Below are 21,330 nucleotides of genomic sequence, written 5' to 3'. Positions count from 1 at the left end.
CCTCATGCCATGAGTGGCTCAGTTAAACACGACTAATGGAACATGCAATCCATTTAGCGTATTTTACTAGCACGAGCTTCAAAATAACACGATGATAATATGAACAAGAAATAAAAAGGTTAGTTATAATAGCATCATATTATTACAAAAGAAGATACTATTGAAACATAACGTTAGAAACATAAATTTTCAACTAAAAAATTGAATACACGTTATACGATAAGAAGATATTAGTGTAAAACCTTGTTTGCAGTTTGTGTGAAATTTCAATTAAAACCTTGTTTGCAGTTTGTGTGAAATTTCAATTAACATCCAGTTACATATTAATTAAGGACATGTTATTTCATGCAGTCTTCCTTTTAATACATTATATTTTTTACTGATTCCCTTACTTACTTTTTATTTAACGCGTAATAATTAAACTTTTATTATGACGTTCNTTAATTCACGCATTCGAAAAACACAAGAAAACAACTAAAAAAATGCCCCTGAAGCGAGATCAAAAGTAAGCATCTATGGTTTAATTACAGGAGGTTTGCATCCAGTTAGTATGAAAATTAGTTTATATTTTTTAGTTAATTCGATTTGTATTGAAGTCGCCTATCACTTGGAAAATAAAATTTATCCTGAAAAAATGCCGTTCAATTTGCTGTCCTATGCTTATATAACATTCGAAGTCCACTCACGCCAAGTAAGTTAGGATGAAATTTTTGATAATTTGGACCACAGAATAAATTTTGTTACTTAAATTCTCTTTTTCTGAACCTATTCTCATAACAACATTCATAAAACTCAAATAAAAAATACCTGTATTATATATTAGTATCTACAACCTCTTCTTATAACTCAGTTCCAGAATTCCGTTAATTACATTCTGCCAATAACAGAATTTTCATAATAATATACATAAAACGGAAATTTAAAATAATAGTATCATATTTTAGTATCCGCATCTACAACCTTTTCTGATGACTCATGGTACTCATGGATAACCCCAACATCGTTTTTATTATTTATGAGTGGGTCAGGTTCGCCCTCATGTGGGTCATGGTCGTGGGGGGCGTTGTTCTGCGTGTCGGCAGCTTCTAATTTAGGGTCGGCCGAGTCTAGGTGGCGAGTGTGGGCGGTACGGCGGGTGTTCAAAGCAACTTCGTATCCTGGATGTGGCCGGAAAGACTGAAGGCAGATTTCGCATTCGGCGCCACCTTTCGAGCGTCGATAACCTGCCCAAAAATAAATAGGAACTTTTAAATTTTAATTCAAATGGCCATTCACTGATCTATTCATCATTTATACCAGATAGGTTCCAAAACGCATACAATTTTACTTTTCGACTCAAGTACCATTTCCAATGGGTCAATTTAAATGCATAGAGGAACCATTGTAGCGCATTTTTATTGGTATACTTTCAATTACGTTCTGGTACGATTTCGTTTTCAAAAAGAAAGAACAACTGCGTTAAGATAGTAAGGAATTTTAAAAAAATGTGAAAGAGCATTACGTAATGGCAGTAAAGGAACCCTGGGATTATATAGATTAGAAACTCACGATAGATTATGACGGCAAAATTTTCTGCTTTTATCATACTTTTTACACACAATCTCACTTGCCAATGTTAAAAAAATTAGATTTTGTGATCCTATATGACCTCTTAAAAAAGTAAGCTTTCATGTGGTTATCTTTGCACAAGTGTGAAGAGTTGGTTCACATGCAGTTTTATCTTCTTCTCTTTTCTATCCTTATGTCCTCCCCTTATGTCCTCCCCTTATGTCCTCCCCTTATGTCCTCCCCTTAAGTCCTCCCCTTATGTCCTCCCCTTATGTCCTCCCCTTATGTCCTCCCCTTATGTCCTCTCATTATGTCCTCCCCTTAAGTCCTCCCCTCATGTCCTCCCCTTATGCCCTCCCCTTATGTCCTCCCCTAAATAGAATCTATTTTCAAGTTCACATAGAAAAAATAATATTATTTTTCAAATAGTTTTGGATGACACTTGATGTCTAATTGAACATTTTGCAGAGTAAATTACAATTTGATTATGTAACTTGATTTTCAATTTTGATTTAGATGATTTGCTTACGAGTATAATTCCTACCTTTATGTCCTCCCCTTATGTCCTCCCCTTATGTCCTCCCCTTATGTCCTACCTTTATGTCCTTCCCTTATGTCCTTCCCTTTTGTCCTCCCCTCATGTCCTCCCCTTATTTCCTCCCCTTATGTCCTTCCCTTTTGTCCTCCCCTTATGTCCTCCCCTAAATAAAATCTATTTTCAAATTCCCATAGAAAAAATAATAATCTTATTTTTTAAATAGTTTTGGACGACATTTGATGTCTAATTGAACATTTTGCAGAGTAAATTACAATTTGATTATGTAACTTGATTTTCAATTTTGATTTAGATGATTTGCTTACGAGTATAACTTTCTCTGAGAATCAAAACGTTTCTCAGAGATCCTTAATTTCTTTCGAAGTAGCTTCAAGTTTTCGAACCTAATCGTTTTAAGCAACGTTGAGTATTTTTCAGAATAAAAAAATTTTTCTCAGAGAATCATAAATACTGCTCAGAAAAAAAATGTCAGGGAATCCATACGTTTCTGAAAGAACTTAGACGCTTCTCAAAGTCCACGGTATCATTAACAGTGAAGTCCAGTTACTAATAGTTGAAAATTTTAATAAGCATTAATTATTTATCTTTATTGAAGCTACAATACTTGTTGAAGAAATTTGTTTGGAATACAATGATGTATATATATTTAGATTATATACTTAATAACAATACGTAATTTATGGTGGTATTCTTACTAAGTTAGTTATTATATAGAGGTATGGATAATAAGTTGGCTACTATATAGTGGATTGGCACTAAGTATGTTATTATATTATTCGAAAATTGAAAAAAATAATCCCCGGAACACAGTAAGTTTGGGATTTTTGAAGAGGAACATAATTTGACAGTAAATAAATGTAAAGTATTTCACCAAAACAAACATAAAAAGGTTATCCTTCAAATGTCAAATCTGCACACGTCTCCCGTTAAGTACATTTTTGTTCCTGAATAATTTTATTCGTCAAATGATTACTGAGAAGGGATTTAGGCCGACAATAGTAATTTATGAGTTTTAACATTTAGCTACTAACGCATTTTAGGCTAGTCACTAAAAATTATCGAAAACCCAGTCAGGTCAAAATGTCCTAATAATTTCTAGCACTTTGCTTATTTAAATCTAACACATTCTTTAAAATTAATAATGTTTAACATCTTTGAACTTCCATCCAATTGTGTAATATTAAACTCAAAACTCGGCTAGTACTAATCCGCATGTTCTATAGTTGTCCATATGCGAAAACCCGGCGATAAAAATATGTTGAACTGAAAAAATTATCGACCGAAGAAGCGCAAATAATAATAATCCCAAGAGTGTCTCGAGCTCAGATAAGAACTAGTGAAAATTTATGCTCCTTGAAAGCCGGCCGGTGGTGTCATGTTAAACCAATAAATCCTGCTCAAAAATCTGGCGTGTAGTGAGATTATTTGTAGGCTAGCCTCGGTCAGCGGGTCAGTAGTGCATGGTGGGCACTGGAATGAGCTAAGAACTTAAGACATTAAGCATGGATATTATAATTAATGAGTTTCAATGTTTGGTTCATGGTGTCATATAAAACTGATAACTTCTTCCTTAATAAATCTGGCTTATCGTAAGGGTGTGATTGCTGACCTCTGTCGGCAGAGCAGTAGTGGTTCTTGTGTCATTGGAATGAGCTAGTAGCTAAATTCATTAAGCTTGGCAATTATAATAATAAATGAGTTTCAAAGTTGGGTTGAAGGCGTGATATAAATCTTATTAATAACTTTTTCCTTTATAAATCTGGCTTGTAGTAAGATTGTGATTGCTGACCTCGGTCGGCAGAGCAGTAGTGGTTCTTGTGACATTGAAATGAGCTAGTAGCTTAATTCATTAAGCTTGGAAATTATAATAATTAATGAGTTTCAAAGTTGGGTTGAAGGCGTGATATAAATCTTCTTGATAACTTTTTCCTTTATAAATCTGGCTTGTAGTAAGATTGTGATAGCTGACCTCGGTCGGCAGAGCAGTAGTGGTTGCGGTAGTGCAGGGAACCCGGCAGAGTGCGCATGGTTCCGTTGCCCTCGTTCCTCGACTCTGTGCGAACGCGGAAGGTAGAATTTAACCTTTGTTAGACTGCATAATTTTACAACGTTGCTTAATTTTAATCATAAGTCCGCTTAAATCTCATGTTCAGAATGAAGTTTTAAGTCAACAAAACGACGGGTAAATTCAGCATATCTTCAATAAAAACTATTAGACCAGCTCCATCATAAATTTTATAACATTATAATTGTACCAAGTGAAAGTACAGTTGAACTATGTGTTCCAACAAGGGTTAAATTTCAGTGAAAATTCGTGAGCAGCGGAAAAAAAACGCTCCTTGATTCGAGAGTTGCTACGTTGAAATCTTTGACGATTTCTTCCGCTATATTCAGGAGCGGGCTCCCGGTAAGGGCTCTGCAACAATCGGGAACAATTCGCATTGAAAAACTTACCTTTCAAAATTTTGACTTCAAGCAATTTTGGTTAGCCAAAATTGATGCCAATACTAATTTGGAACATAATCAAATGTAAACACCTCATAATAATTCTTTTAAATCTACCCGCACAAATTACTTTAAATACCGTCTAAAAAATTTAATTGCTCAATTTGTTTACTGTTCAACCATTTAATAAAAAATTTTTCAAGTAAATAAGGCTTTGATTTACTTTCACCGCCTGCCTGACTTCTGCTTCCGATTTAAAAAATGACTCCAGCAAGTCATTAAAAATTCAAGTTAAATTAACGTAGAATAATACGATCAATTAATTACTAACGGTGAAGCGCGAACGTCAAATTTGTTGATATTCAACGCCAGATTAACGTTGTACAGAATTGGTGGTATGGTATCCGCTTATGATGGTTGAAATAGACCGAAGAACAATCGTGTGAATTCGAATGTTAAATTAAACTCGGGCAAATCTACAGATAATCTTTCACAGGTGATACAGCTTCTGTAAATTCACTACAGTAAGGAAGGACATAGTTTTTGATCCAGGATACCAGCGAGCATTCAATCCATGAATTCGATTCAGATTACATGGAAAAAATCATTACCTTACTTTCGGTTTACATTAAATGAGAACCTTCTTTCATCGAATTGCGATTCAGATCAAGAGATAAAATTAATTTTTTTGAATTTCAGTTGTTTTAAATGAAAATTCATTAGCTGAATTCAGGTCCTAATTGTAAGGGAACATTCATTTCTTGAATTTAGATTCAGATGATAAGAAAACATTCACTTCTTAAATTTTGGATTATAGTATTAGAGAAGATTCATTGTTCCAATTTCGTTTCAAAACCATATTCATTGCACATCACTGCGAACATAGAACTTCCCATTCCATTCATGACAGGAAGATTCGTTTCGCGTTGAAATGCCATAACGACCTAGACTTTGAAAGAGGCAGGCATTGAGAGCTGCATTGTGACCACTAATTAAAAAATATTTAACTCGGTACTTACTGCAGTGAGTGACAGAGAGCGCATTTTCTCGTCGACGAAAACGTGAAGTCACGGACAGACAGACGGACGGACGGACAGACATGACGAGCACAATAAGGCATTTTTTCCATAAATTAGAAAATGCGCTAAAAATTAAGTGTCATGGCCCTCTATTATCCCTCTCATTTTCTGTCTGATTGCAAGCAGCTCGAATGATGAGTTATGCGCCGGAAATGTTTACGCTGAATATGAAATATTTCTAAAATGAAATTTTGTGATGTTTGCAAAATGTAATTTCATGTCTTTGACTAATATTCATGTATCGACGGTCTGTCGGACATGTTTAAATAAAGCTTTCTTATTAAGTTAACGAAGAGTAACCTGTAATGATTCTATACACTCTCTATTTTAATTGCCTTTTGCCGTCAAAGTGCTTTAATGTGAAAATATTCACTGGTCTTCTCCGTGCAAATTTTTATTGTTCTTTTCCGTCCAAGTCCCTCGTGTAATTTTTCGGCAAAATTTAATCGTTGTTTTAAAATTAACTGCCTATTACTATTTACCCTTCAAATATTTATAGATATTCTTACGTTTAAGTGCCGATCGTTTTTTGTCGTGGCAGTATTTATGCTCTTTCCCGTCCAAATACGTCTTTTTCTTCCGCAAAAATATTTACTGTTTTTTTTTCGACAAAACATTCATTACGAAAAATAACTGCACCACCAACAATAATTAAAATCCTACATTTTCGAAATGATATACACGGCTATAAATTAGTGATAGTAATCGTCTTCCTTATTATAAATTGTATCTAGAGTTTCTAATTGCAACTGAGTGAGGCAAAACACCAATGAATTATTGAAATGAATTAAGTATGTATAAATTTTTCAATTATATCACGTTTATGGTTGTAAAACCGAAAAATTTCGTCCACAGTAAATTTCGTCCACAGTTAACAATGTAAAGCTAGAATTGAAAACTTGTCATGGTTAAGTTTCCGTGAAATTTTAAAGCAAATGAATTATAGATATTTTTCTGCGCCAACAGTTTTTAATTTCACTAACGTGATATTCATGAAATGGGAAATTCCCGAAATGAGAAATTCCTCAAATATCTCATTAATAGCGATTTGAATTCCAGTCGCGGACTTTCTGGCATCTGCCAGAGGCATTACCATATGTATATTCATGGCCTCGTGTTCTAATAATAATTATAAAATATAATGGGCAGCCATTGTATTTCAAATGTGTAATATAGTGGGTAGTGGGTCCCCTTAAACGTATTTGGCTCGACAATTACTTTTGGCTACTGACTTCGTGGAATTGAATGTGTATGATCTAATTATGTAAATTTAGTTTATTCCCCCGTAAATGGAATGAAATCGATATAAATAGAAAAGAATTAAAAGAATAAATTCCAAATAATGAATAAAGATGATAGAAAACAAGCTGTACCCATGTGAGTACATGGAAGATTCGCTCCTCCACAGCAGCGAGACAAAACGATAACTTTTCATTATGGTATTAAAAACCTTGTTATCTTAGCTGAAACATGATGAATTCCGGTAAAAATTATCACTGAGTAGTTTCATGAAACAGGAACTTTTGTATTGCTATATCAAAACAGTTTTATATTAGAAAAAACCTTATGAAATGTAAAATATTCACTTCGACGTCTCATATTGGGATAATAATACCTTTTATGTTACTAAATCCTTATTAACTCACAAAAACCTTCACATCCTCGCTTCATATCGGGACCTTGAATAACGAACGACTCGTGAAAAATTTTTTTTTCAAATAATACAATTAAAGCTCGATATTCAATCACGTCCAATTAGCTGTAAGGTCTGCGCGGGAAGATTATATATATAATTGCCCAACACAATCAACACAAGGTTATTTATCATCAAAAATTTCTTTATATGTATTCTTTAGTACAGATTGGAAATATGTTTGCCAGAAATGAAATTAAAAAATAAAAATTCATGACAATTATTTTTAAACTCTCAAACTGTTTTGGGTTAATAAATTTATGCAAATGATTCCTACAATTATAAGGCTTTGATACTCTTAAGCGACATTTGATTACGTGAAATTGCTCATTCTGGTGCAATCATTAAAACTCGCAATAGTTTGACCGGTGCACTTCTTCAATGCAATCTATGTTCGCGTTAACATTTAATTTATTCATCTCTTTCTTATCTCTGTAAGTTTATAAAGTGCAAAATTTAACCTTTTTTTTGTCAAAGAAAATCCTTCAAACAATTAATGAACATACATAAATAATAACAGCTGATTTTGAACCTTGGAATTTTACATTATTATTTTATTGGAAGTAAATATTTTAACAAAATTTTGTCATAATGGCTCCTATGTGAAAGTATAACAGATAGTGAATGAGTCAATGATTGGAGTGTCCTCCAGCTTTTTAATATATACCCACCAATTACAGACGAGAAATTAAACGCTACATACACTCTGGGCCCAATTTAGTCCGCTACTTAGCGGACTTACATCGCTACGTAAACTTAGGGCGCAGCCTTTACTTAGGACGAAAAGTGTACTAAAGGCGCTACGTGTACTTACGCGCTACGTGTCCTTACGACCATCGACTTGCCCTAGATATAATACTACCATCGTAAATTAAACTACGAATCCACCGTATCCTCACCAGATCTGGAGCGCGTTGACGCGTCATGGTCGGGGAGGCGCCGGGTCAGAGCCGGGGACGCGGCGCAGCGGCGGCGCCGGCAGAAGAGGCAGCACAGGCACGGCCACTTCGTTATCACCTCACGGAAATAAGCGCGGAACCTGCGAGACATGTGGTAGTTTTTCATTAAATTCAAAACAGGGAAAATATCTCGGTTAAACAATTCACAAGTAAATAAAAAATGGGATTTAACGAATGATTTTAAAGTGGGATTTTAAATGATTTTTGTTTTTGGAAATTTTTGGACACAGATGCACTGGATGATTGGTAGATGTCTCACCTGGCGTTCATGCAGTGGTAGACAGATGGTAGATGCCTCACCTGGCATTCATGCAGTAGTAGACAGATGTAGATGCCTCACCTGGCGTTCATGCAGTAGTAGACAGATGGTAGATGTCTCACCTAGCGTTCATGCAGTAGTAGACAGATGGTAGATGTCTCACCTAGCGCTCATGCAGTAGTAGACAGATGGTAGATGTAGACAGATGGTAGATGGATGTAGACAGATGGTAGATGCCTCACCTAGCGTTCATGCAGTAGTAGACAGATGGTAGATGTAGACAGATAGTAGATGTCTCACCTAGCGTTCATGCAGTAGTAGACGGATGGGTTGACCACGGCGTTGGCCATAGCCAGCCAGTAGAAGGCCAGGTAGACGTGCTGGACCAGCTGGGTGTCCAGTAGCTGGGCGTTGTAATATTGGTACAGGAAAAACGCCTGCTGGGGCAGCCAGCACAGCGCGAAGATGGTCACGATGACGATGAACATGCGCACCACCTGTGAAATTAATTAATAAACTTTTTATTTTCTATTTTTTTTTTATTTTTTTATTATTTTTTAAGTAAACTTTCTATTTCTTTTTATTTTTGCACCAGCTAATAAACTTTTTATTTCTTAACTTTTTTGTATTAATTTTTTTAGTAAACTTTTTTATTTATTTTTATTTTTGCTCTAGCTGTTGAATCAAAAGACGGACTTTGAGAAAAACTTTATCTGCTGCATTAATCATGTTATTTATGAACCTGCACTACCTGCTGATTAAAAATTCACCCCTGTTATCAGCACCATCTGTTGATTTGAATAACGTACATCAACATCTGAACCACCTGTCATGTCTGGCTACTGTAAGTCGTCTATAAGATTTGTATGCCGATATTCACGTACATGTATAATTGAATTAGCAATATACTCGTATAAAATTAGGAGGCGTGAAAATATACAGCCTAGAGATATGTAGCGGAGCAGCTTGTTTGTTGACAGACTAACCCGAGCATTTAAATTTAAATGTTTAAAAAACATGAATAATACTCGTTTGGGTACTTTTTCTGTGGAGTAGCTTTGCGGTATTAAAATAGGCATAGAAAAGTTTTCATGCTCGTGTTAGATTAAATGTGGCTCCAAAAATTAAACTAATTGTCGATCTGATGATGTTCACTCACCCTCCTCTTAGATCGGATGATGTTCACTCACCCTCCTCTTAGATCGGATGATGTTCACTTGTCGCTCCGAAAGTTCACCAATTTGTTTGCCGCCCCACAGCTCGATGCTGATGAGCAAATAACTCGTGAACATCACCAGCATCGGCACCAGGTATGTTGTGATGAAGAATACGATGTTGAATCTGCAGTAAGTATAATGAAATTTTAATTAATGAGATTAGAATTAACAAAATTATCGCGGTAGCAGAGCCATGAAATGGAATAAAAAAACTTATCTTGCGATCGAGCCAGATGCTATTCTTTCTCCAAAATCTTAATCAATAATCAAAATATCGTTAATTTGATTTTACCATGATATTTTGATTAATTATAATTTTCTATCCTTTTTCTTCCCCCGTACCGGTACTTTAATTGTAAAAAATTTTTGCCTCTAAGCTTTAAATATTAAGTCACGAGCATAAATTTCCGTTTGCAGTTACTTGCACAATTAGTACTAATTGGGTAAGACGCACATTTAGCTGTAATTGTGCAAGGATATTTCAAAAGATTGGGTAGCTTGTTTGAGTAAGGATCGTGGATTGTCTCAGGCTTATGGGGGATCGGAGAATTTCTCGAGATGAATATGGGATTTTTAAAAGTAACCCGACATAACCCATTAAACACACAAACACACATTAAACACATTAAACACATTAAACACATTAAACACACAAAAAGACATCAATCGTTGGCAGAATATGATACATATAAGTCGTAAGAATTTTCAAGTTTCCAGGCCTGACGAATGGAAAATATACTTCAGCTACCCAGCTCTAAAATCAGGAAGATATTCTGTGATATATCAAGAATGACTCGGCAAATTTCCAAAGTTTCTAGAGAGACCTTCATGAAAACGAAAGTTTTTGAAGATAACTTGCTGGTTGGGATACGTGGCCACTGAATTATTCTGGCCGCGAATTGCGTGTCCTGAACTTCCTTGATATTGAATTTCTATTTCGGGTTTCTAGTTTTAGTGCAAAATCTAAGCTTCAGTATGAAACATTAGTTTCAGTGCGAAATCTAAGTTTCAGTATGAAACCTAAGTTTCAGTATGAAACCTAAGTTTCAGTATGAAACCTAAGTTTCAGTATGAAACCTAAGTTTCAGTATGAAACCTAAGTGTCAGTATGAAACCTAAGTTTTAATGTGAAATCTAAGTTTCAATATGAAACATTAGTTTTAGTGCAAAACCTAAGTTTCAGTATGAAACATTAGTTTTAGTGCAAAACCTAAGTTTCAGTATGAAACCTAACTTTTAGTGTGAAATCTAAGTTTCAGTATGAAACCTAAGTTTTAATGTGAAATCTAAATTTCAATATGAAACATTAGTTTCACCAGGTTGGTGTTGTTCATGCAGATGGTCTTTCATTTTAAGCAAAGGGTTTTAGGTTTCCCGGAAAATTCATCATTTATGCTAGTATTGCATTTGAAATATTATCAAGAGCGTAGAATGGTTTAAATACATTTAACTGTTAAGCATCGTGCAATATTCGATTCCTTAGCTGTAACTTGTGTGAATAAAATTCTCTGAAAAAGAAGCTAGTGAGCCCATTGGCATGAGAGTAATCGTGTTAACCGTTGAATTATTGCCATGTTTAACAATTGATGATCTCATGTTCAAAGACAAATTATTAACCAAAAAATAACTTACGACATTTTTATGCGTTGATCTTGAGAATAGAAATTCCGAATCAGGTTAGCTTTCAAAATTTGACCGGTCCACCGAAAATTTTTATTGCTATTTTATTCATTCTTCGGGATAAAATATAATAATTTATTTATAAATTTATTTGTATTTTCATCTACCTGCATCTTATTCAGAGGCTATTATATGTTTATGATATATGTATATGTATAATAAACCAATAAATGTATATTACATAGATTTATTGTTAATTGTGTATAATATAATATGATATGATCTAATATAATACAATATAATATACAATAATATAATATAATATAATATAATATAATATAATATAATATACTGTTAAGGACTGACATGTGTTCCTGTTGGCTGGCGTTGGTTCGGCCGTCCGGCCACTGCAGGACGCAGCCTCGTCGTACTTCATCGTTTGCGTACCTGCGACGATATTTCATTAATTAAATTGTTGAACTAATTAAAATATGAATTTTTAAATACTTAAATGAAATAGGAAATTAAATAAAAAACTAAAATTAATTTATAATTAAATTTAAATAGGAATTACAAATTAAAATAGGAATCTACATAAAATTCTGATTCACGCGCTATTATTCTGTTTCAGAAGCGATTTTATTATTATTCGTCTCATATTTATTGAAACTACCTCACTCCCCACTATTCAGTAATTGGCTATTCCCAGCACGGCAGTTAAAGGTTTTGTTGTATAACAAGCAAAATATTCTTTTAATGGGAGGGTTAAACATCAAAATTATCTCCTAAACTAAATTTTTTAATCATTAAAAATAACATTTGCTTGCATGAATTTATTGAAAAACGAAAGAAAACGTGAAATGCATAGAACACGGCTAAAAGGGGAGTCCATTATAAATCTATCGCCTCATTCAATTCAATCGCCTGCAGTACCGAGAAACATATAATTATATTTGTACACAGCTTATCTATCGACTCTCGAAGGTACTTTTTCGATTGTTTACTTCACTTTTGCACATGACTTTTTTCATATTCGAAACATTTTTCCTCACTACCACCCCCACGCTTTTTTCAATATATAATATGAACCATCGACGAATCAGAAAAAAGTGCTTCTAGAGTAGCTAGATATTTTTTTACAAATCGAATGCTATGTCTCTCAATGCCGTAGCTTGAAAATCATAAGAGAAGACACTTTTTTAAGACAGCTTTTTTTTGCAACTTCAAAAGTTTAGGGGTGCAAAATAAATAAAATATATCGAAAAAAGGAAAAAATGCTAAAAAAATTTGTTTGATACTGCAGCCCCAGCTATTGCCTATTATTCGTATTGTAGATACCAACACGCGTCTTTAAACTTATTCTTGTCCAGTTTAACGCGATTACTAAGCTATATATGTGATTTATCTTATATATTTATTTATATATATAATAAACATTTTATATAAGTTCAAACAGCCTTACGCAAAAAGTATTGCATGTATATCCATGGTAGTTGTTTCATTTAGTGAGATTTGTTTGCAGCTTCAAAATGAATTTGTGAAATGAGAATGGCAATTAGCGCGAATAATGATCAATAAATAGTATTTTTTAATTAATATATGTAAATACGTAGTATTATTATTATGGGTCATTTTCTATAAGTTCAAAACGGCCTAATGCAAAAACCAAAGCCCGCACACCAATGAAGTTAACTTCGTAAGATGCGTCTTTTCCTTAGCTACAAAATAAGCGTAAAAACAGTTCAATCAACGTGAAGAATGGTCCATAAATATATATCTAATAGAAGAAATCGTTATAAACAATGATTACGAGTGGTCATTTTAAGGAAGTTCAAAGCGTCTCAGAAAAAAAATAACAGCTACATTAGTTTTGTTTTCTGCTTTCGATTTGTTAAAGTTATGTCTACAAATGAGATGAAAAATACAAAAAACGCAATTTCTTCGATATCAGGGTATACCTTTCCCTTAATCTAACCAGTTAATCATGAACATCAAATAAATTACGGTCTCAGAAAATGTACAGATTGAACTGCCGTCCAAACTCTACTACGGTTTTTTGTCGTAAAATTTAAGTATCGACGTAACAAGCATTTTCACGGCCATCGAAAACCACGACCAAATGGTTCCGGAAACTCAAATTTGAAGAAAAAGAAAAAATCACCCAATGCATGACATTTTATCGATTTTTATGCGAATTTGTAAACTTAACTGACTTGTCAGGAGAGGAGGCTTTCATAATTTTCTGTAATATAGAATTGTGGTCGAGCAAAAACCCGTGTGTGGAAATCTTAAGTCATCTCTCAGGATCCAGCGCGTAATGACTAATTGGGAAATATTCTTGCATTATAGCAGTTTATCTCTCTGATATATGATACGTATAAAAGCAAGGTCTACATTAATTACACCAGCACATTACAATTACATTAATTAATAACACACGTGGCAGAGAAAATTGTTAGTCGTGGCTTCGGCTAACAATTTTTCGTAGTGTAAATTACCTTAAATTCGCGGATATATATTCGGGGGCTAGTAAATTCGATACCATAAATAAAATGAGATGAAATTTCGAATTGCAGTATAGGTTATTTTTAGATAAATTCACTTGACAAATTCATCCGAAAATTACAACAAAATTAATGAATGGAGATGATAGCAGTCATTTGTGAGAGTTTAAATTGTTTTTTAATATAATTTTGAATGTTAATTAATAAATCTTATTTTTAGATGATTTCAGGTGTTCATAACGCAAAAGAAAAACATGATACTAGACGAGCAAAAATTTGTCGAATTCAATGGAATTCAACCTTTGCTAACGAGACCCCAGAATCTTCAGCTAAATTAGTGCCCAAATTAATAGGTGTTTACTTTCCCCGCATACATTCAAAGCTTTTAAATAAGAATTAACTATGGTTTTAACCTCCATTTTAGATCCTCTGCAGAACCGGCAAATTCAGTCGCCAAAAACTGAAGAGATCCTCGCATTTTTTTACTGATGAAATAAGTTTGTTGTACTCGTAAATTGAAAAGAAGAAGTTAAAGATTTAACAAAGTTGAATTTGAAATTTAGTAAATTTAACTTTCAAATTAAATAAATATCAGCTCGAAGTCGTAATAAATAAAAATAAAAACATAATATAAAAAATAAAAATAAAAAATAATATAATAAATACTAAATAAAAAATAAAAATTCTTTTTTTAAAATAAATAATAAGTTTTGATTTAGAAAAATAAAATTTTAGTGCTTAATTTCGGAAATTTGAGCTTGAAATTGCTCAGGTGAAAAAGAATTAGTCTCAAATCGTAGCTGCATGGTAGAAGCCGTGAAGTGATGGTCTGAACGCCTTCAAGCAGCTTAGTTGCTTCCACCATTAGACGGACATTTCTCTCTTTACACTCAGAAAAATAATTTGGTCATATTGTCCAAATAATGACACACTTTTTACGCATAACAGTATTTGCTATGCCTATGACGACCCATACAAAGGCGTTATTTAGACAAAATCCAACATCGTTATTTAGACAAAATCTCACTCATTTCTCTAAGTGTATTAATCTCAGTTATATAGTGGATGATTTTATAGATATTGGTAAGACAAATCAAAATTTCTCTTATCGTTCAGCCGATACAGTTTCAATTCAACTAACTAATAAAAATGTTATTGGAAAAAGATCATACATTCATTAAATATACAAGTACTTAATTTATAGTGATTCGCGTGTCAAGTAGATTATTTTAGAATCTAAATAATTAACGCGTGATCGAGTCTTGCACTTTGAATCAAGATTTGTGTTCATTACAACAGAATTAGACTTGGTAGCATAATCCATGTAGTTTAAATCTCCATCACTCATAGAGACAAATAAATGGCTAATAAAATCTATTCAAGATTCAATTCATAATTTCTCTTTAACATTTTCGTCTTGCTCAGGCTTTCTGGGAGTGAATCTTCCATTGTAAAACACGGACCTCATATCTGATCATTTCAAAGGATGTGACAAGTAAAACATATTTTTTGCTGTGTCTTCTTTTGAATCAGGTAGCTGGCGACAATCGAGTCGCTGAAAAGCCCTTCTAGAGATTATTCACCAGCAGAAAATGCTGAAATATGCTGAATAATATTCTAAGATTCACCTTTGGTAGAATAAAATCTAATATTTTTTACAGTGTATCCATAGAAAAGTATTGAGAAAAATTTAGTGCAAAAAAACCCTGACCAGAACATATATTCATATTTTTGTACGTGAGAACATAACAATTATTGTGGAAGAGAAATTATCAAAATATTATTCTCAACAAATATTTTATTCACACTTTTATAAACAAGCACATCGTTTGTCCCCGTTGAGCTGGAGACCGGTTAAAGGTTTGGCAACCCCGATATCAATTTTTTTTACGCTGACAAGAGCGTTCGGATCCAATTTTCTAATGTCAGCAAAACCAATCTTTTCGTTTCCGCTTATCCTAGTTCCGCGGAATTAGTTCTTGTGGCTCCATAAACGCCCTAGTCATCAGCACAGGTTAGGAATTTACTTTATAGACCTAGGGCCATACTTTCAAAACTGGCTAAGTGAACGTAAGTACTTACGCTCTATTTTCTTGTCTATGATTGGTGGATTTTGCTTGAAAGGCAGTCAATGATTGGCTGATGAACTTACGATCTCTTAACTTTTTTTGAAAGTATAGGCCCTAGAGTCTGGAATTTTAGCCTCTTTGCGTCATCTAATATTTAAATGTTCGTAACATATATGTGGATAGATAGGCATGCATAACCTTAGAAGGCCTATACAGTCTTAATGTTTCGGCTCTGCGTCATCAATATTTAAATATTAATAACTTGTAAGTGGAAAAATAGGCAAGTCTATCCTTAGAATATATAATCTTGAATGTTAATTACTAAATCTTTAGACTCTTTGAATCATCAAATGTTTCAATATTCATAACCGATATATAGAAATACAGTCATATTTACCTTAACATTCACATTCATACATGTGTTTTCGATTGAGATATGCTTATTTCTCGTAATGATGATTAAAATTAAGTGTTTCTCATGATTGAAAGTGATCTTTATACATTAAACGTGTAATTTTTGTTGAATTCTCCTATTGATTTTTTGTTTCTCCTGCGATAAAAGGAAATTATAAAAGTAATGTCTGTTCACGATTTGAGACGACCATAGCTTTCATATTTTCTCTAGTGCGAAGACTTTGTTTTAAATGTGGGTAATCTTTCTACCACAGAATTCAATATACATTATCCGGTTCACACGTGCACCTGTGAATTACGTCAAATTTAGGCAAGCTTTCAAACTCACACGATGCCAAGTTCACAAAAAAGTAATTTCCAAAATCATTTTCTGTTTTACACTTAAATCCAAAATTTCCTTGCGCTGTGAAGCTTCAAGGCTCTTTTTTCTGATTTATATACTTTCCCCAGGGTCTTATACGATCGAAAAAGCCTGATTGAACTTGCTTTTTCACACGTATATCTAAAATTTCCTTGGACTGTGAAGCGTTAAAGGCTATTTTATCTGATTTATTTGCTTTACCTATGGCCTTATACGATCGAAAACGCCTGATTGAACTTGCTTTGATTATTTAAAAATAAGCCAATCCACTTAATTCCACCGACGTCAAAGAAAAACCTTTTGAGCATGGACCAGCCAAGCATAATATCCTTACTGAGAAATGATTTCACAGCAGTTGCTTCCAGTCACGCTTCACTCGACGCGTGGCCAATAAACGTTATTCTGCAACCAAAACCCTGGCTGTTGGATGAGTGACTGTGTTGAATCGTAAAATATTTAAATATTTATTTTCTTTCTCATCTTTATATATATACTTATCTTATCGATGAATCTCTCTCTCTTATCTTTGAAAACTTCAATCTATTCGCTGAATTTCGCTTTCTTATAGTTGAGTGGTACGTTGCACGACTCGTTGAATGTAATACTCCTATTGTTGGATCTCTTTCCCTTATCGTTTATCATTTTGCTTCCGTCGTTGAATCGGTTTCTCCTGTTAGAGACTCTTTTTATATTGCTGTTCAATCGTCATTCTATCGTTAAATCTTTTATCGTAGAATAGTTTTCTCTCGTCGTTAAATATGTTTCATACATCGTTGGAAACTCTGGAATGCATTTTAATCGTTTCATTTAATTCCTTAATTCACGAACTAAGTAGTTCATAATGCTGAATTTCTTCCAGCCTATCTAACACAAAAAAAAATATTTTCCTAAACTTAAAAAAAATTTTCGATCATAATTTTACATTGTGCCATTGATTCCATTAAATTTTTGCTAACAAAGTTTCAAAGACCTCTCTCTACTGTTACAAGATGTATAAAATTATTACACAGTTAAAATTCATAGTAATTCTCACCCGATATTTCCCTCGATGCCTACCTTAAACTAATAAGGATTTTTTCAAAATATGATTTTTTCTCTTATAATTAAATTTCGAAAAACAGCCTTTTCGACTAATGATAATAATAATAAAAATCATGTCCTTTACCCAGGAAAACTTCGAAAAAACAATTTTGTATTGAATTTAATAATTATATAAAGACAACTTGGAGCAAAATTATTATTTCATCATCATGAAATAGAATATTTAATGCCAGAAAATGCAAATTAGGATTCAATGTTTATCTGCAGAACCGAAGACGGATCACATGCCCTTTCAAAAACACGTCGCCTGCCTCGTCGTGACGCATTTCGCAACGCAAAAAAATCAGACGCATTTAGATGATGAATTCGATTACATCCGATGTCGATCCCTTCAGATCAAAGCCAGGAATGAATTACATCTGTTTGATATCGCAATTTTTAATGTCCCCGCACCTCTGTCAATTTCGTACATGATTTTTGGGTGTATACTGAATTTTTATTGGGTAACTACGGAATTAACCGTATTAAATTTGAAAAAGAAGTAAGGTCCGCTATTTTGAGCGAATTTTATGGGGTCAACTTCACACGATTGATTTTTCAAAGATAACTCTTATTTTGATTATAGAATTTCAAGTTTACTTATTCGGATTCATGAATAAAGGTTTAATGAAAGGATAAATTCAAATGAAGATATCTGCAGCCTCCTTGCTCGTTTAAATGACGTGAAATGACTCTAGATAAATCATTTAACACACTAGACACTAGATAAATGACAGACTAGATAAAGCTATGGAAAAATATATGTTCAGATTTGAAATGCCTAGCTCCTTATCGAACCCGGTGGAAATCTAGTAGCTACTTCAAACTATCGTCAGTCATGAAAAGATCCGGTCAATGACACGATTTTAGATCTTCTGTGAACAAGGCACGAAAAGGAAAAGAATCGGCGACAGGCCACATCAGGCCTACACTTCAGCGCCGACATCACTATGTTATGTTATGTTATATTTTGAGAGTGCGCAACTATTCTGTTACCAATAATTATTAAATATCTTACCTATTATTTCTATCAGTTAAACTTCATTGACAGGGAATATTTTTTCAATCGTAGGCATTTCATCTTGCGGTACTTTTCCCAAAACGATGGTATTACTCAAATGGAAAAAATAAAAGAAATCGGATTAAAAGCATCTTAATTGGATTTAGTCTACAGTTCAAAATTGCCCTGTTAAACAATTTTAGCACCGTACCTGTATAAACCTCCAATTGAAAACCATGTAGCAGTACATTAAATTTTGTTAAGCCTCCTATCTGAGAACTTTTTTACTATAGATATATAATCAGTCTATCTACTATAGAAATATAATCAATCTATCGAAAGCTAGTTACTTTCGATAAAAAAAGCTATTACTTTGGTGTTGTCATTCGAAGTCGATCAATCTAGACGTCCCGCGTAAAATTGATCTAAGTGGTAGCGAGCAATCCATCTCCTTATCTTCATTAGCTTCATTAGCTCATTAGCTCTAATAAGTATCCACTTAAATTTAGATGACCTTACAGTTCGCATGTAGGAATAATTATTCAAATACATTAAAATCTGTATTAATGTATTAATGTCACGCGTTTGCTTAAACCGCAAGATCATTATAAATTTAAAAGCAAAGAAAATTCCACGAAAATTTATTACATCTTTATTTAAAACGCTTTATTTTTTGGTATGGTAAATTTCTATGGAATCTTCTTTGCTTTTAAATTTCTAGTCATTAAAAACTGATGTGCGGTGTAGTATACAATTTCTATTAACAAATTTGTTCAATTTGGCGACATTAGGCTACCAGATTCGATAGAAATGAATGTTTTGCACGCTTATCAATAACCCAAATACCAGGATTGATTTCAGGGGCCGTAGAATTAATGGTTAATTTTTTTAGCGCATTTCCCTATTTATGGAAAAAAATGCAATATTGTGCTCGCCATGTCCGTCTGTCCGTCCGTCCGTCCGTCCGTCCGTGACTTCACATTTTCGTCGACGAGGAAATGCGCTCTCTGTCACTCACTGCAATGAGTACTGATATCGAGTTATATTTTTTTATTCACTGGGAGTAGCATTGGTATAAGTGAGTTTCGTATAACCTTAAAATGTGTTTCATCATAACACCTTAAAGGGTTATAGATCTCCAGTAGTGTTTGTAGAACATTGTTTCTAAGCGATAAATTATTTGTTGAATGGTTTGCAACCAGCTGATTGACTTAAGGTGATAACTTCAAGAAGGCAATAAAGTGCAAATCATTTACTATAATCTCTGGAATTTGGATGTATCGTTAGGGTGGAAAATTAGTGCGTTATGTTATTTTTTGCCGATATATAAGAAATAATCAAAACAACAATATAAACTCATAAGTTCTCAATGCTAGGAACTTCAGCGGACGTGCCGGCTGGGAAAAGTACGGTCACGGCGGGTGGAAAAATGCGGTGACGGCGGTTAGAAGAAACCTGGTCACGATGATTTGAAAAATGAGGTCACAGCGGTTGGGAACAACGTGGAGACGGCGGTTGTAAAAAATCCGGTCTCAAGGATTGGAACAAAATTTGAAAACTTGACGCATGGGTAGAAAATGACCGGAAATTTTGAGCTAATTACTAATAGCTCACACGTTTGTTCGTGTTTGATTGTGTTTGACTGAGGATTCATGAGAAGTTTTGGCGACAATCAACGGAGATAAAAAATTAACTGCGACTCATTGAAAAGACGAATAGTTGTGACTGCTGAAAAAATTAGCAGGTTTCACAACAAATGACTGTTATGCAGTCAAAACTGCATATGGTGTCACGGTACTTACGTCACGGTATAACTGGTATGGTGTCACGGTATAACAAGTATGGTGTCACGGTACCACGTCACAGTATGTCAGGTACAGTGTCACAGTATGACNATGGTGTCCCGGTATAACAGGTATGGTGTCACGGTATAACAGGTATGGTGTCACGGTATAACAGGTATGGTGTCACGGTATGACAGGTATGGTGTCACGGTATAACAGGTATGGTGTCACGGTATGACAGGTATAGTGTCACAGTATGACAGGTATGGTGTCACAGTATGACAAGTATGGTGTCACAGTATGACAGGTATAGTGTCACAGTATGTCAGGTATGGTGTCACGGTATAACAGGTACGGTGTTACGGTATGACAGATGTGGTGTCACGTTATGACAGGTATGGTGCCACGGTATGACAGGTTTAGTGTCACGGTACCCACGTCACGGTATGACAGGTATGGTGTCACGGTACCACGTCACAGTATGTCAGGTATGGTGTCACGGTATGACAGGTATAGTGTCACGGTACCCACGTCACGGTATGACAAGTATAGTGTCCCGGTACCCACTTGACAGTGACGGTGGTGGAGAAGAGTATGCAGGGGTGGAATGAAATAGAAAAAGCATTGAAATGGCATAGATGCGGCATAGCAATGAAATAGAAAAAGCAGTGAAATGGCATAGATGCGGCATAGGAATGAAACAGAAAAAGCATTGAAATGGCATAGATGCGGCATAGGAATG

General features: G+C 34.2%; 1 protein-coding gene across 1 annotated transcript; it reads right to left on the bottom strand.

The window, feature by feature from the left end:
- Positions 1-470: 470 nt before the first annotated feature.
- On the bottom strand, positions 471-21,185 carry LOC108681127 (tachykinin-like peptides receptor 86C). The gene is made up of 7 exons (XM_018170119.2): positions 21,156-21,185; positions 11,743-11,823; positions 9,730-9,880; positions 8,840-9,036; positions 8,221-8,360; positions 4,074-4,157; positions 471-1,223 (listed from the first exon to the last, which is right to left on the bottom strand). The coding sequence occupies exons 3-7, from the start codon at positions 9,838-9,840 to the stop codon at positions 934-936; spliced, it is 822 nt and encodes a 273-aa protein (XP_018025608.2). The 5' UTR covers positions 9,841-9,880; positions 11,743-11,823; positions 21,156-21,185; the 3' UTR covers positions 471-933.
- Positions 21,186-21,330: the final 145 nt, after the last annotated feature.

The sequence above is a fragment of the Hyalella azteca genome, unplaced genomic scaffold, assembly GCF_000764305.2.
Source record: "Hyalella azteca isolate HAZT.00-mixed unplaced genomic scaffold, Hazt_2.0.2 contig491, whole genome shotgun sequence".
Taxonomy (NCBI): Eukaryota; Metazoa; Arthropoda; class Malacostraca; order Amphipoda; family Hyalellidae; genus Hyalella; species Hyalella azteca.
Note: the sequence above shows the minus strand (reverse complement) of the source record. Positions and strands in the feature narration are given on the sequence as shown.